Genomic DNA, 15,337 nt, shown 5'->3' with positions numbered 1-15,337 from the left:
AATTTCATTATGTATTACAAAAATATAAACACACTATAATGTTCACCACTGTTAAGATAAGTAAAATATATAGATTGAATAAATTAAACAAACTTTACACTAATGTACAGGTTGAATGGAGTGATATAAAGAATAAATGTATGAAAAGTATCTGTTAATATATTTAAATTGTTTTCTAGGAATGGTATAGTTCAATAGAAATGTTGTCTTGGTAGAAAATCACAGAAAACACAAAGAAAAATTATGCACACACATTTATTTTGATAGGGAAGATAGGTTTTACAAAGTAAATATTTCATTCTAAATAATTATGTAAACTTCATCTTAACTTTTCAAAAATAATACATCAAAATACAGAACTTTTTTAAAAATATAACAAGTCTCATACATTATTCACTTTTTTTCAAATATATAGTACATGATATAAGTAAAGAAGAAAAGGCATGGTTCTTGTCTTATTCAGCTTCTAAACCTATATATGGGACTAACAGTTGTTTCTTATGTTTATCAGTTTAATGTTGGATATAAATGATAAAATAAACAGAATTGTATTGTTTGTTTGAATACTTCATTCATTATTAGCAACAAAAAACAACAACACAGAAAGTAACACAAACTTCATAAATGTTATACCCCACTAACTAGAGAATACGTTTCAGAAAGTTAAGCCTCTGAGACTACAACATGATTCATAAAACTTTATTTTGACAAACTAAAAACACATTTCAAATTCTGCACAAAAACACATGGATTATTACATGTATAATATATGCCAATAAGGTTTGTTAAACTAAATTTATTACATCTAAAAATGTATTAAATTGTTTACAAAACAAATAAGTATGCTAATCCTACATAGTCTAAAACATAAAAAAGGGTATCCATTATAAACAACAACAACAACAAAAACATTCCTTGATTTGCTATCAACATCCTTCTAGTCCTAATACATTTTTGAACAATGTGTTTTAGGCTAGATATATGATTTAAAAAAAATAAGAATAGTTCTAAATAAAAAAAATTACTGTTTTAACATTTTACATCTCTCTAGTTATATTTCTTCTTTCTCACCTACAGTTAAACGTTATAAAAAAATTAACAACCATTTTTTATTCATACCATACATGATCTCAATGTACATTCACGGGGGTTATGGGAAGTAATACTATTTTTGTACCAAAAGTTAAGATGTGTATGTAACAGAAATACAAACAGTTTGTGAATCATGCTTCTCACCTTTTAGTGAAAACAAAGTACTTCTGGGAATTTATATTTAGAAATACTGAATATTTTTTATATTTCTATAAGATAAAACTTTTGGCTCAAAATTGTTTCATAGCTAAATCAACATACAATAAAAAATGATAAATTTTCTCACATCAAAGAAATTCAGTAATGTTAATTGAAAATCCAAAACAAAATAGCATAGGTTATTTTACTATTTCATTGATATTCTATCTTTGACTAACATCCCCTCTCACACCCGGAAAGCTCGATATAATAAAAAAAGCACCATTTGTAATATAGATATCAGTAACACGAGTTCTTTTCTTAAAGAAAAAAAAATATTTCCTTATTCACACAATGTTATATATAAACACTAAAATTATACATATTTATACAACTCAAAAGCTATTAATTACAACAAAAATCAGGGAAGCAAATCATATAGTAATACAAGTTGGCAAGAAACTAACATTTTCCTCTATCATACATATTATTTGTGCATGACTTGATAAGATGCAAAGTTGTTAAAATATATTTTGACCAAAAACATTAGACTCGAGATGAAAAATAAAAGAAATATGGATCATTATGCAACATTCCTATCAAAAGATGTTCCAAGCAGTAGTGAAGTGGTGCTGGAAAAAACACGATCAAATTATCTAACCCAGGAAGGAGTAATTAATTAGAACAGTAATTATACAGTAACTTTTTCTGAAGCAAACTTCTATTTTGGTTGGTAAACTCATTAGCTTTAAAAGTATAAGGTTGCTCCTAACAAATTATAAAATCAAAACACTAAGTTAAGGAAAAAATTCCTTCTAGGGTTAACTGTAATTTACTCAAATCATATATATATATCCAAAATACTCCAGGCTGCATTTTGAAAAATTAGAAATTTATATGTTCCTCAACAAATTTAAGATTAACAGAATATTCACGTGAACATACAATGCACTTTTATCAAGATGTTTAGATAGATAATTTCACAGAACAACTTCAGATTGATTTTACTAGGATGACAGGAACCAGGGTATAATTTTTATTCTACTGGTACACAGATAGAAGCACGAACAATACTTAAAACCAAGTTTGAAAATGTGATGCCTTAAGAGACTAAGACTGTTTGACTAAGTAAAACCCTAATATAACCTTTATCAGTTAAAGGCAAAAATCTAAGAAATACAAACATATATAGTTTTAAATGTATAAAGCATTTTACATATTCTAGTATCAACAGTGTTGCACCAATAGTTTTATATCACAAAACTTGTATATAAAAAACAACTCATAATTGTTCTTTTTTTTGTCACTTTTCTTATAAATTGGATTTATAAGTAATGTTTCTGTGTTTAAGACATTAGTATTAACACAGACAACTGGCAACTAGACCTTTAAGTAGGAGCCCCAATGTCAATGATGGGGTTTGTTTCCTTACATTGGAAGCTGAACACATAGGTGGGAGTTTTTCCCATTATCAGTTCTACATAACATGATTTGTTTCAGCTTCAGAAACTGAGGTTATAATAATGCTATTACTATACTGGAAGGTTTAGAATCCCTTTTGTTTTTAATCCTTTTGAATTTGAAAAATTACAATTATAAAAACAAAATAAAACCTTTTCAGTCAGTCATAATGAGCAAATTATTATTTCCTTACCTGAATTAAGTCTAATAATCCTACATGAAACAATAATACAGAACTAAAAACTATGTAAATGGCACATCATATATGTTGCCTGAAAATTTGAAGTGATATACAAAATACAAACTTAAAGATAAAAAAAAAAACCTATAAAATTAAAGAACAACTTTGAAGATCTGTTCTTCTTCTTTCAATATAAAACATTTTATTAAAATTACATCAAATTGTAGTGTAACTTTTACTTGCATTATAAAATTTAATATTAGAACATTATACGAGGTAAGATATATTATAATAACCCTAAATTTTAATGCTGAAATTCAGTGTTAAGCAAAATGGGTAATAACACTATTAACAGAAACCAGAGAGTTTATAACAAAACAAATGGGAGTACAACTAGCCAGAGTTGGTATATTTTGTCTTTATAATCAAGCTTGTTGGTTGTTTGAAACATTCAAGCACAAAAGTTAATGGAAAAACCTCACTTGGTGTGGACATTTTGTCCAATCCAATAGGAAATTGACTTTTACATCGGGGGTGTGTGTGTGTAATGCTTATCATAAAATTTGTAATTAAAGAAATATTTGTATTAAGTACACATATATACAAATTTGAGCATTTCTTCAAGTTTAAAAGATCAGTTAATAAGTGAGTATATAAAATTATTAGTTCAACTAGTCCATAAACAATACGTAGGCCGGCGTAATCGTAACGTCAACAAAGCAGAGTAATATGGTGTGCACAAACTTAATTCCGGATTGCACAGCATAGGGCCATCGAGAAAACTAGACCAAGCAACTGAAAGAAAAGAAAACTTTATTTAGAGCCACACCACGTAGTCTGTTTAAACTAATATAACTCGAAAGGGATATTAAGGTACACGATTTATCTTATAAATAGTTGTAGATACATATAAATTAAAAGCCCTACCTTATTCACATATGTATCTGACATTAACATCAACATAGTTTTAATTTATATTGTTATCAGTGCAGGCTAGCTCATTCTTTTCCAGTTTATATCAGTTTTACGATCATTTCATTTGACTCATAAAGTCTCTCTAGGTTTTCAACTTTGTACATCATTTGGTACTTTAAATACCTTTTTTTCTTCTATAGTTTTGTAGCCTGGTGAATATTTGATATTAAGCATGTGGGAGCCAATACACAAGTTTCTGTTCATTTTAAAATTTTCACATGTGCTTAGTTATCACTAATTTTGAACAGTCAACAGCACTCACTACCAACTCTTGGACAACTGTTATCTTATCAAGCAGTGGGATCTGACAGTCACTCTTACAGCACACCATGATTCCAAGGTACGGCAGCAAGAGGACACGAACTAAAAACTGTCAGTCTTATCACAGACTGTCCCTCTGTGAAGTATTTTAAACCGTTTATTTTATTTATATCTACCACACATAGGATGGATGACTTATCATACTAATTAATGTTAAAAATACTTGTAAAGAAAAAACCTGTCAAACCACTCGTGTACTAACTACCGTTTTATTCTATATTCTTGTAAGTCTTCCACAAAACATTTAATATTACATTTAATACAGTTAAAATGGTGTTATTCCTCTTAGTTACTGGTGTGATTCATGTAGTATTGTACCTACTTATACAACTTTAATTATAACAATGTCAAGTAATATTAGGCATGCAGTCCCCCCTTTTTTTTTAATACTGATGTTCCTGCAATTTCAGCTGTTTTATATAGTTTGCTAATCCTTTGTTTGTTATGTCTCAAACTTCATAAAATTAGTAATTTTGTTTGTTGAAACATTTTTTAGTTCTCCATAAATATTAACTTAAAGTATGTTTATTTTACTTATTAACAATTACATTGTTTTTAATTTTCTAATCTTTAGGAAATGAATTAGGTGAGAAATATTGTTACTTTTGGTTCCAAAGTTATATGATTTCTGCAATTAATATATACAATTAAAAGGGGTACAATACCAAAATAATTAATTAAAAACAAGGACAAACCCTAAAAAGTCTCTACATGTTTCAGTGTTCTTACGCCACCATCTTCAGGAGACAGTGGTATAAGAACACAGAAATGAGTCGTCTTTTTAGGGCTGGTTCCCATTTTTAATAAATTATTTTAGAGTTGTACTCCTTCTAATACTCATTTTTAGCTGTGTGTGTATCTCTATAAATAAATAAATATATATATTGAACAAGTGCCATTTTAACGAGGTCTGTGAAATTTATTGACTTTGTAGAGAGTTAGGGTAGGAAAATAAGAGATAGAATATAAACACAAATAAAATTTCACGATTTTGAGATAATGAAAGGTAATTTTAATCTGAAGATAATGCTGAAGATAACTTTGCACTTGGAGCAGTCAAAACTCTGACTCCATATATTCATGGAGAAAGTTTTAGTAAAAACATTTTATTAAAAATTCTGATTTTTTGTCTATAAAAGACTTGTAATGTTTACTGAAAGCTTGTAAAATTTCTTGTAGATAAACAAAAATATTAGAAGTTATAGTATGGAAAATTTATAGGTCAATCTGGGGTCACAAACTCAAATGAACTGACTGAGCCTGTAGTGAGAGAGTTAATGTCAGCTTTAGCCACAGCAATTAGTGCTAACCACATGACCGGTCATTCTCAATCAACACAGGGGATCTGTAGCCTTTAGATATCATCTGTTCTACCAGTGAAGGACCTTGCTGTCATGTATGCTCATACACAATGCGCAGTGTTACAGCAATATAACCCACAGGCAGAATAGGTATTATCTATATAAAACAAAGCAACAAAGGCAACTAGAACAAAATCAGTGGTTTGCTGGATCACTTATTCAAAAACTGTATTGATTCAAAATATACAAAAAAACTGAAAAATTCTACATTAAAACAAGATAGGAGAAAAAACATAATACGCCCACAAATCAAACTTTCCCATTCCTTTTTGTCAGACTTGTCCTCAAGCTGAGAATTTAACTTTCGCTTTAATGTAGAAAAATACATTACGTGATGAAAAAGACAGAAAGAAAAAATAGTAAAAAAATAAATAAACCTCTGTTAACACATTAACATAAAGATGAAACCCATTTAACCAATAATACAAAATACAGAAAGCATACTCCATATAGTTCTTGTCATTCAGCTAAATCAGGCGAGCAATTCTTTCAAAATGTCAGATGCAGATGACATTTTACATCAGAACATTCACTTGGTAGCTCGCAAAGCAAGGGTCCCAACGTCTTTTCAATCACTGATTTTTCAGCCACATGATCATCCAATAGCTCAGAATGCAAGGGTTGCAATGCTCTTTCAACAGCCTTTGAATTCCTAGATATCATCTCCATTGGTGCAAACTGATTATGTACTAGGCATTACATAAAACAGCTCCAATTGTCTTAGGTTTTGATATAAATCAACATATAGTCCCACTAATATTAGTTGGGAGGTCAACACTGGTGACTGACAGTTATCTTTTGCCTCTAACTCCAATGTTTTTTCAACTGGCTTATCATGTACAGAAAGGTAATTTCAGCTCTTTCTTACTCGTTGGGTGAGTGAGAAAGAGCTGAATTAAACCAGCACCCTCATCCTTCTCTGACTAATTGTCCTCAACTGATCAAGACAGTGCAAGAGACATTTGTCTGTGATGTACAAATGCAGTTTATTGATGTGATACACCCGCTTCTGTGCACCTTGCATTGCTGTAACTCACATTAGTGGATCAATATGTTAGAATATGAGGTACAAACTGGTCCATGTGTATCCATGCTGATTCCATACTGCTTGCACTTACCACAGCCAAACCCAATCCCCATACTGGTACATCTGTTCTTTTACAATATTGTCATAACACTTTTTTTCTTGAGTGGCCTTTCCAAGGTCTTGATGGGCAAATTAGTATGTATTGACTAATTAAAATAATAAATATAAACAACATTAAAACAGATACACAATTAAAACATTTTTAATTTAGTCCAATCTATGGCCTCCAAAATGTTGACTCTAGACATTTCAACATCATCATCGGGAGTGAACTTGTAAGACATAAATGTCATATATATATATTCCTTCTTAGCTAGGTCATGTGACCTGAATGTAGGTTTACTCTTTCAGCATAATTCTCAGAGGAGGTCCCAGCACACTCTTACACAGATATTTGCTGGATCTTTTCTCTACTTGACAATTCATGATCTTTTTTAAACTTTATTATTTCCAAAGATTCACAGATAATATTAGCTCTAATACCTTTTGGTTGATCCAACATTCCTGCTTTTCCCAATAATATCTTATGTTGTTTTTTTGTGCATGTTCTACTATGGCCTAATTTCCATTATTTTCATTTCATACACATTCATGTTCTACAGTTGAAAAAAGTCCTTAGTAAAAGCTCTGTATCAGTACTATTGCATGTCCTTGTTAATAATATGATCTGTATTACAATTTTTTGTATACAGCTTAATTATACATGGATATAACTGTGAATCTAAATTAAAATAGGTTTTATCATTAAAGTAAGTTGAAAACTTGTATAAAAAACACAAAACAGGTAAACACTGTCATAGACATTTTGTATTTATTTTGTAAAAACAAAAGCAAAAAATGACAACTTTTTATGATTAAAAATCAACATGAAAAAGAGAGCTTTTCATTTTGTTTATGGCCTTATCCTTCTGAAGTAATTAGTCTTTAAGTTATGAAATTATTCTTGGGGTAATTGAGTTTTTTTACATTTTCAAACAAACTAATATAGCTAGAATGAAGGCCAATATTTTATGCACTGTAAAATAATAGAAAAAAGAAAAATTAAACTATTTTGAATAAACAAGAAAACAATACAAACCTGAATGATTCCAAGACCAATACCAACTCCAATGATTATGGTCAGGTGTTCTTCCAGCTGTTTCTGTAGTGCCTGAACACAGCCCTAAATATACGAGTAAGTACATATAATGAAACGAGTTCTTACTTCAAGAAACAAAAACCATTTAGTTGCACTGAGTTGAAGATACTTCAAATCTTAATTTTGTAACAAAAGTAATCAATGAGACAACAAATAATTGCCAAAAAACATATGTTGATGATATACTGTATCTGATGTACATGTGTTTACTTCTATTGTATACCTGTCAAATAATACAATTCATATTTAACTGTTACAGTATGGAAAAACAAAATTACTGTACTTGTATTAACCATGTTATCTATATGTGGTTTTAAAACCCTATAATAATACTTTAATATTTAAAAAGAAGTATCAAATTTCATTGAAACACCAAAGCAATTTTTCTGTATGAAGAGGGAATAACATCTAACTTACGATTGCATTTTGACTAACTTTTACAAGTTCAATCACATAATCTGGCACTAATTGAGCAAAACATGAATGTCAAATTAGTGTTTGGGTGATCAGGTATAACCGTGTTATTATCTGGACAAAACAAACAAAACTTACAATAACTGTTAGCTAGTCAGTTCAGTATGCAATATGCCAAATATGATTTATTAAAGGCTTAATACATAACATTACAAATTTTACTGATCAGCTTATGACAACAAAAAAAGTTTCAAAATTAAAACCTTCAGCTACTTAGAAACATATGTAAAGTACATGTTGCCATAATCAACATTTTGATGATTTGCTTCAACATTCATGAAAACTTAAAATAAAATTGTACAACATTACCTGATGTCTATTTTCCACAATAAACCAGAACCAATATTTTGATAATTTTCTTCAACATTCATGAAAACCTCAAATAAACTTGGATAACATTACCTGGTGTTTATTTTTCACAGTAAATTGTAAACCGGTTTGTATAAATTACTGTAAAAATCCTGCTTTAATGCATAAGATTAAGCTTTCAATTGTAATTTATACATTTGTTTTTGCACTAATGGGGCATTCTCCAATCTAAAACAGCTGTAACTTAAAGTAACTTTCTCAGGGGCTTCATTTTTGAGATGCGTGATCATGCCCACTCACTGTCACATACCTAATTTTGACCTCAAGAAGCATATTTTAAAACCATCTTCAATGTACCATGTATGAAAGGGTCATTTTTTAAGAGGTACAGTTATAGTTCTGGAAGAAATCTGAGGAGTGGGAAATTTTGCCTACTTGCCTTTTTCAAATATAAAGTAACTCCCTTTCTCCAAAAAAAAAAGAAAAAAGAATGTCCTGCTTTCCAGCAAAATATATTTTAAGATTATACTTTAAAGATATTTTTTTATTTTAATAACTTTATCTCTACATTGAAAAAAAAACCTATGTAATATACTCCCACTAACAATGAGGTTCATTAATGACTGTGAGTATCCTACTCTTGTTCTTGATATACTTCTGCTACTGATGTGTGTCACATAAAATGTTTAAGCCATTGTAAAATGTACGAGGTTATTATACATCTAATTTCAACAGTTTAATTGCAAACAATAAAATATGACTTTAATGCAAAAAACAAAAATTACCACAGATATGAAACAAAATTTACAATATTTGATCCGTCATTAGTTCAAACTTTTTTTTTTCTGTTTTTGATTCCAGTGTATGTATTGTAAACAGTTTGATTGATGATATAAAGAGAAAAATTCAACAGCAAGAGATATATAATAATAATAAAATTCTTTTATTACTTTTATGACATAATTTTTCACTGTATGTTAATTAACTTACAGTTTCAGATGTAACCGACTTATGTCAACACACCTGTTTTAAAGTAAAGCATGGATGTGATTTAAGTGGACACAATTTTCTACTTAAATGATAACAAAATTACGAATTCTATTAAAATACTCAAAACTGCTAACATGTTAACATAGAAAAAAATTACAGAGCTTGTTATAATTTTAACTTTAATATTTTTTAACATTTCTTTTCTATTATTTTTTGTGATTATCTAAAATGAAGATTGGATGAAGATAATAAAATCATAAACAATTTGTAACCATATTCTACATCATCACTGAAATGCTTAATTGAAATTGTGAACTTGCATTTTGAGTGGTAACTGCAAAGAATCGCTAATTACACAATACTAATTAGTTTGCTTTTTGAAACCTCTAATTCATTAACAGTAGTAATGCCTACTTCAAAAACAAAAAAATACCTGGAAAAATGCCTTTAAAAAAAAAAAGGCATCAGACATATGCTCTTACCTTTTGATGGATTTTTGGGTTAGCTGAGCTTAGCCCAATTACTGCTTGTAATTCTCCACAATTTTCAGATTCAATATTTGAACAGCAACTACTTGGAACTTTGTACATTGGAGAATCAGGTGAAATAAAAGATAATATGCTTGATTTTTCACTTTTTTTTTTATTGTATCCAGATTCAGCCCAGTCATCTGGTCCTTTGGCTCCACAACAATGAAGCTAAAAAAACATCAAGCTAATTTTAAACTTTTTGAATGGAATTTTATGAAAAATAAAACCATCTGCTAAGATCATTTTTAAATTCACTTAATTTAGTAGCATCATTGTTCAAACAAAACACCTTCAAAACTTACACACATTTCCCAAAGTTTAAATAAATCAACATTAAAAATACACTCAAAATAATAATGTTCTGAAATACTAGAAAAAATAGGATGATATGGGTAACAAAGCCAACATATTACATCCAGTTTGAGTAACAGATTTTATATGAATTTCCAGATTTTATATGAATCCAGTTAGAACACAAATGTCTAATGAATATTATATCTAAACAAATTACCTCTGCATTGCATTTTTTTATGATAAAGAACAATCAGTACCTTACAATGAATTAATAGAACTAGTTTTTTTTTAATCTTTCAATATATCTATGGTATAAATTCACAACTAGAAAACATGAGGGCTCTACTGAAGTCATCACTTACATCATGCTGAAGTGCATCAACAGATTTGAGTGATAGGTTAACATCTGGATACTCCTCCTTGATCATCCTCGTAATGGACGTATCAATCATCTTATTTATCTAAAAACAGAAATGCACACATTTCTTATATAATGTTCACAAAAGAAAAACATCAAATAGTTAAAGACCTAAAAATAAGCTTTCCATTTATATGGTTGACATTTAAAACTACATAACTCTTAAATAAATTCATTACCAAAAATAATCAAAGGTAACATCAGAATTACCATGCATGTGTGTGATGGTAAAAGGAGTTTATTAACGTGAAAGAGAAAACATCATTTAAAAAGGTATAAATAAAACAAATACTCAAAAAAGCAGTAATACACAGAAAACCACAAGAATTAATATGATGCATTTACTTTCACAATTTCCTTCAGGAGTCTTTTGCATTCCAACTAAAGAAAAAGCATTATGAAATGTTACGGCATTTTTTAAAGTTTTTTTTATGACAATAATTAATGTATAGTTGTTATACATTATTTATTTAACAATTTAGCATTATTCATAATTGCAAATAACTGAAGTGAGTAACACTAAACCATAAAACTTACTGCATGAAGTATATATATATATATATATATATATATATGTTGATATGCCACTAACTATTTCCATGCTTACTGTCCACTTATTGAAAAATCAGGTGTTTGATATAGTATAAATTTATACATATACTTCTAAATATTTAACTTTTCTATTCCAATACACTAAAGGTCAGTTGCAAAGCCACATTAGGCTATCTGCCATGTCCACTGCAGGAAATGAACCCAGGATTTTAGTGTTGTAAGTCCATAAACTTACTGCTGTCTCACTGGGGGACTATTAAGAAGGAGAATTAAAACTAAAATGCCGTTGGTATCGAGAAACAAAAACAATATATAAAATCATGAGGTACCTATCTTAACAGTTTGTTTCCATCTCCACATAAGTATGTAAAACACTGTAATACATCAAGGTTTTCTTCTCTTGTTTAGATTTCACGATTTATTTTTCAAGATAAAAAATCAAACATCTAACCTTACTTTTCAGTCAGCTACAAATTAACAACAATAATGATTTATTCATACTATTTCATAAATAATCTTTAAATATTCTTCAAAAGGTAAAGTATATAGTATCCATTAAAAAGATTTGTTTGTTTCAGACTTATTGCATATTCAGTTTCATTTCCGTTCCCTACCATGCTATTCCAAAATAAACAGAGAAATCCCTTTGCTTATAGCCAACTGTAATCTCTAAAATACTCAACCTTAACCTTTTCACAACAGGCTCAGTCCCAGGGACTGAACTTCTAACCATTTTGTGCTTGTTATAGTTTCCACATTATAACTTTTAATACAGTATGCATATTTTAACAGGTTATTATTAAAAATAACAAGGCTTCCATACACAAAATATCAAATTTTGTAATTAAAGATTTGCCACTGCAATTTTACTTTTCAAATGTTAACTATCCCACATGGAAAGTAATTTTGATTTTATGACTAAAAATACCTTTATGCATCAGAAAATTGTCAAATTTCACTTGCAAAATCTCTATAACCTCCTAATACAATCCGGATAAATATGAAACATTTTTTTTTTTTGAAAAACTTTATATTTTATCTGGTATTTTATCTATCTTATCTTTGTGCAGGTTTAATTGAACTGACTGACCTCGTAACCACCATTTTTTTGTTCTATTATGACTACAAATTATAACATGAAACCACAAATGTTTATTCTAAATAGCTTAAATCTCATAACGTTATACATCTATTTATATTTATTACATATATTTTATTGACCTTTCAGCTGTATCTGTCTAGCATTATAAAAGTTGCAATACTAAAATCTGAATTATAATCTACAATTTGATACCAAACTTATTGACATACATTCATAAACTAGTAGTTCAATAAAATTTTGAATGAAAGTACAAACGTGATGACATTCCCTTTGACCCATGACTATAGGAAAACCCGTAGCACTGAGGTTAAGCTCCTTCAGTGTTGCAGTTTCTGCCTCACAAGTTTTGATATCCAAAATGTACTATTTGTACTTTACATTATTGATTTCATGTACGGGATGTAAGAAAAAAAATTTCAAATCAATCTCATTTTCTGAAATCAAATTGTGGACAGATAATTCCTGCTTAACTAGTCTTCTGTACTTCTTATCAAATGTAATGAATGAATGTGTTGACAAAATACAATTAATTTTTTCATCAACGAGTGGACTAACAGAGATGTTTAGCTGCTAACTGCAAAATGATTTTATCCACTTAATGAAGAACAGTTGTTGGTAAAGCTAAATGATTTTCAACAGGATTTTAGTTTGTAGTTGAAGATGTTTATTCAAAATTATGAAACACAAGCATAGTAAGGATTAAGTAGTATGACAAATTTCACAGCTTTGTTACAAACTTACCTTATCCCTGTGCAACCAACCCCAAATACCACCAGTCAGCTCTGCTAAAAATATCACTAGCAGGAAAACGAAGAACTACGAAAAGAAAATTTAATGTTCATGTTAATTTTATCAGAACCACCAATAGTTTACAAACTACATAGAATCTCAAAAATAAAGTTCTGCAAAATACAATAACAGCAACTAATTGAAAGTTATAAAAATACAAACACAACATATACAGCAATTTATAGGTACCAACTAACAATATTACTTGTTATATAACATGGAACTACTTCAACAGTAGAAATACTTATTCAGAAAAAAATGTTTTACATTATATCTTTACATGTTTGTAAATATATATGTATATTCATGATGTGAGACAAACACGTAGACTCAAGAAGTCTGAATATAAAATGATAAAAACCCTAATAACCCAAGCATTTTCAAAAGCACTAAGGTTTTAGGGTTTTTGTCATTATATATATATATATATATATATATATGTATACTGTGTAAACATGTGCACATTTTTTTCCCCATTTGTTGCACATTACAAGGTTTACTCAGTGTATACAGCCTTAACTTGTACAATATTTACTCTATTTGGTAGCAAGAAGCTGAAAAAATATGAAATAACAAGAACATTTTGCTTACACTGTGTTGCGTTGTAGAGAACTAAAGTTAATTAGATAATTTAATCTGCATTTTAAATACTAAATAAAAACCACGTTCTACACACAAAATTATTGCCAACATACATCTTCTACACGTTACTATGCTACACCTTGCTTACTATACATGTACAGTGTACAGATTAAACCGTGAGAGGAGAAATTCTTTAAAAACTTGACAATCTGATCTTTCTTTATACTTTTAGTATAAATTGTTTTTATGCCATTTGTTTCTATTTAAAGAAAGTTTTGAACTCTATGCTGAGTGAATCAAGGTAACATTCCAAAAGTTTCCCTATTGTTTAGTGGTCTATTAACTCGTTGTTATTAAATTTTGAGGAATATCTTTTCAAATGCTAACAATAATCAGCCCTTGTTTTTATTTACACTTGGTTTATTCACCCGAGGCATTTTTCATCTTTCTAAGAATCTTTACCTATATGAAAGTGTTCTATGTTTTTAGAAATGCTCTGGCAAACCTTTTTTCTTTATAAATCTAGAATAATGATTAAAACTGGATGATTTGATTGATTAGATATGAGCAGCTATTATATCAAAATAATGAAACACAGCTTTGAAAACAACTGTAGAGTTCAAATATGACTGGATAAAGCAAGATTTAGACTATCACATAATAGTAGATTACCTATACAAGTTTTTATAGTTTCTTTTGTTGTGAATTGTGAAAATGTGTGTGTTTGGTAGCTACAGAGATTATATTATATAACATCATAACAGATATACAATGTTTGGAGAAGGTTCTGTCATTATCAGATACAAGAAGTTTACCTGGAGTATGAAACAAATACACATGGCCAGAGAATACTTAAGGCTTAATAAAAGTATCTTGTTGAGGTATGGTTCTTAGTTCAAAAATTATGTTGTTTTTACTTTTTAATAGATATACTATGGTTTTATTGAGTTGCAAACTTTGTAAACATGACTTCTTTTAGTTTTTTTTTTAAGTATGTTCACCAAATAAAATTGTTGTCAAATCAAATGAGTTAAAGTTACTGTTTAGGAAGTATGGTAGGTGAATGCTAAATATTTTGATGATTCAAATTTTTATTTAATATTATTTTTATGTTTATCCTATTTAAACAATGTATATAAATGGGCTGACTGGTTACTTAATTATTTGTAATTGCAATCATGGTTTTACATAAAAACTTTATTACTCTTGCTGGTGATAGTAAAACTTGTTTTCACTATTATCAGTTTATTTCATCTATAGAAGCTCAATGAGGGATTAGTATGTATTTTAAAAACAAACATAACAGTGACTCTGTGGTGGCATTTAGTCATTTTGGTAATAAAGTTAAAGAAAAAACAACTTTTACTCTCCAGATTATAATAAAAACTTTTATTTCAGCCAATGTTTTGCCCTTACAACTTTATCAGGGCTAATAATGCTTGGAGACGACTTGCATGGGTAATGAAGAAAAACTTTAATATAAGTTTAACAAAACAGCAAATGTACAACGTTTCAACAAGGTTTTTGTCATCATCATCTTCAT

The 15,337-nt window shown here is 29.0% G+C and overlaps 1 protein-coding gene across 1 annotated transcript in view; it reads right to left on the bottom strand.

Moving 5' to 3' along the window:
- Positions 1 to 685: 685 nt before the first annotated feature.
- Positions 686 to 15,337, bottom strand: part of LOC106470269 (CD9 antigen-like) — a 23,904-nt gene continuing 9,252 nt past the window's right edge. Inside the window, exons 3-7 of the mRNA XM_013930813.2 lie at positions 13,165 to 13,239; positions 10,714 to 10,812; positions 10,010 to 10,225; positions 7,695 to 7,778; positions 686 to 3,667 (exon numbers count right to left, since the gene is read on the bottom strand). Of these exons, the coding sequence (XP_013786267.1) occupies positions 3,617 to 3,667; positions 7,695 to 7,778; positions 10,010 to 10,225; positions 10,714 to 10,812; positions 13,165 to 13,239 (525 nt within the window). The 3' untranslated portion in view covers positions 686 to 3,616. The remainder of the gene's footprint in view (positions 3,668 to 7,694; positions 7,779 to 10,009; positions 10,226 to 10,713; positions 10,813 to 13,164; positions 13,240 to 15,337) is intronic.

Source organism: Limulus polyphemus, unplaced genomic scaffold, assembly GCF_000517525.1.
Source record: "Limulus polyphemus unplaced genomic scaffold, Limulus_polyphemus-2.1.2 Scaffold3913, whole genome shotgun sequence".
Classification (NCBI taxonomy): Eukaryota; Metazoa; Arthropoda; class Merostomata; order Xiphosura; family Limulidae; genus Limulus; species Limulus polyphemus.
The sequence above is the reverse complement of the archived record's forward strand: the minus strand, read 5'-3'. Positions and strand labels throughout refer to the sequence as shown.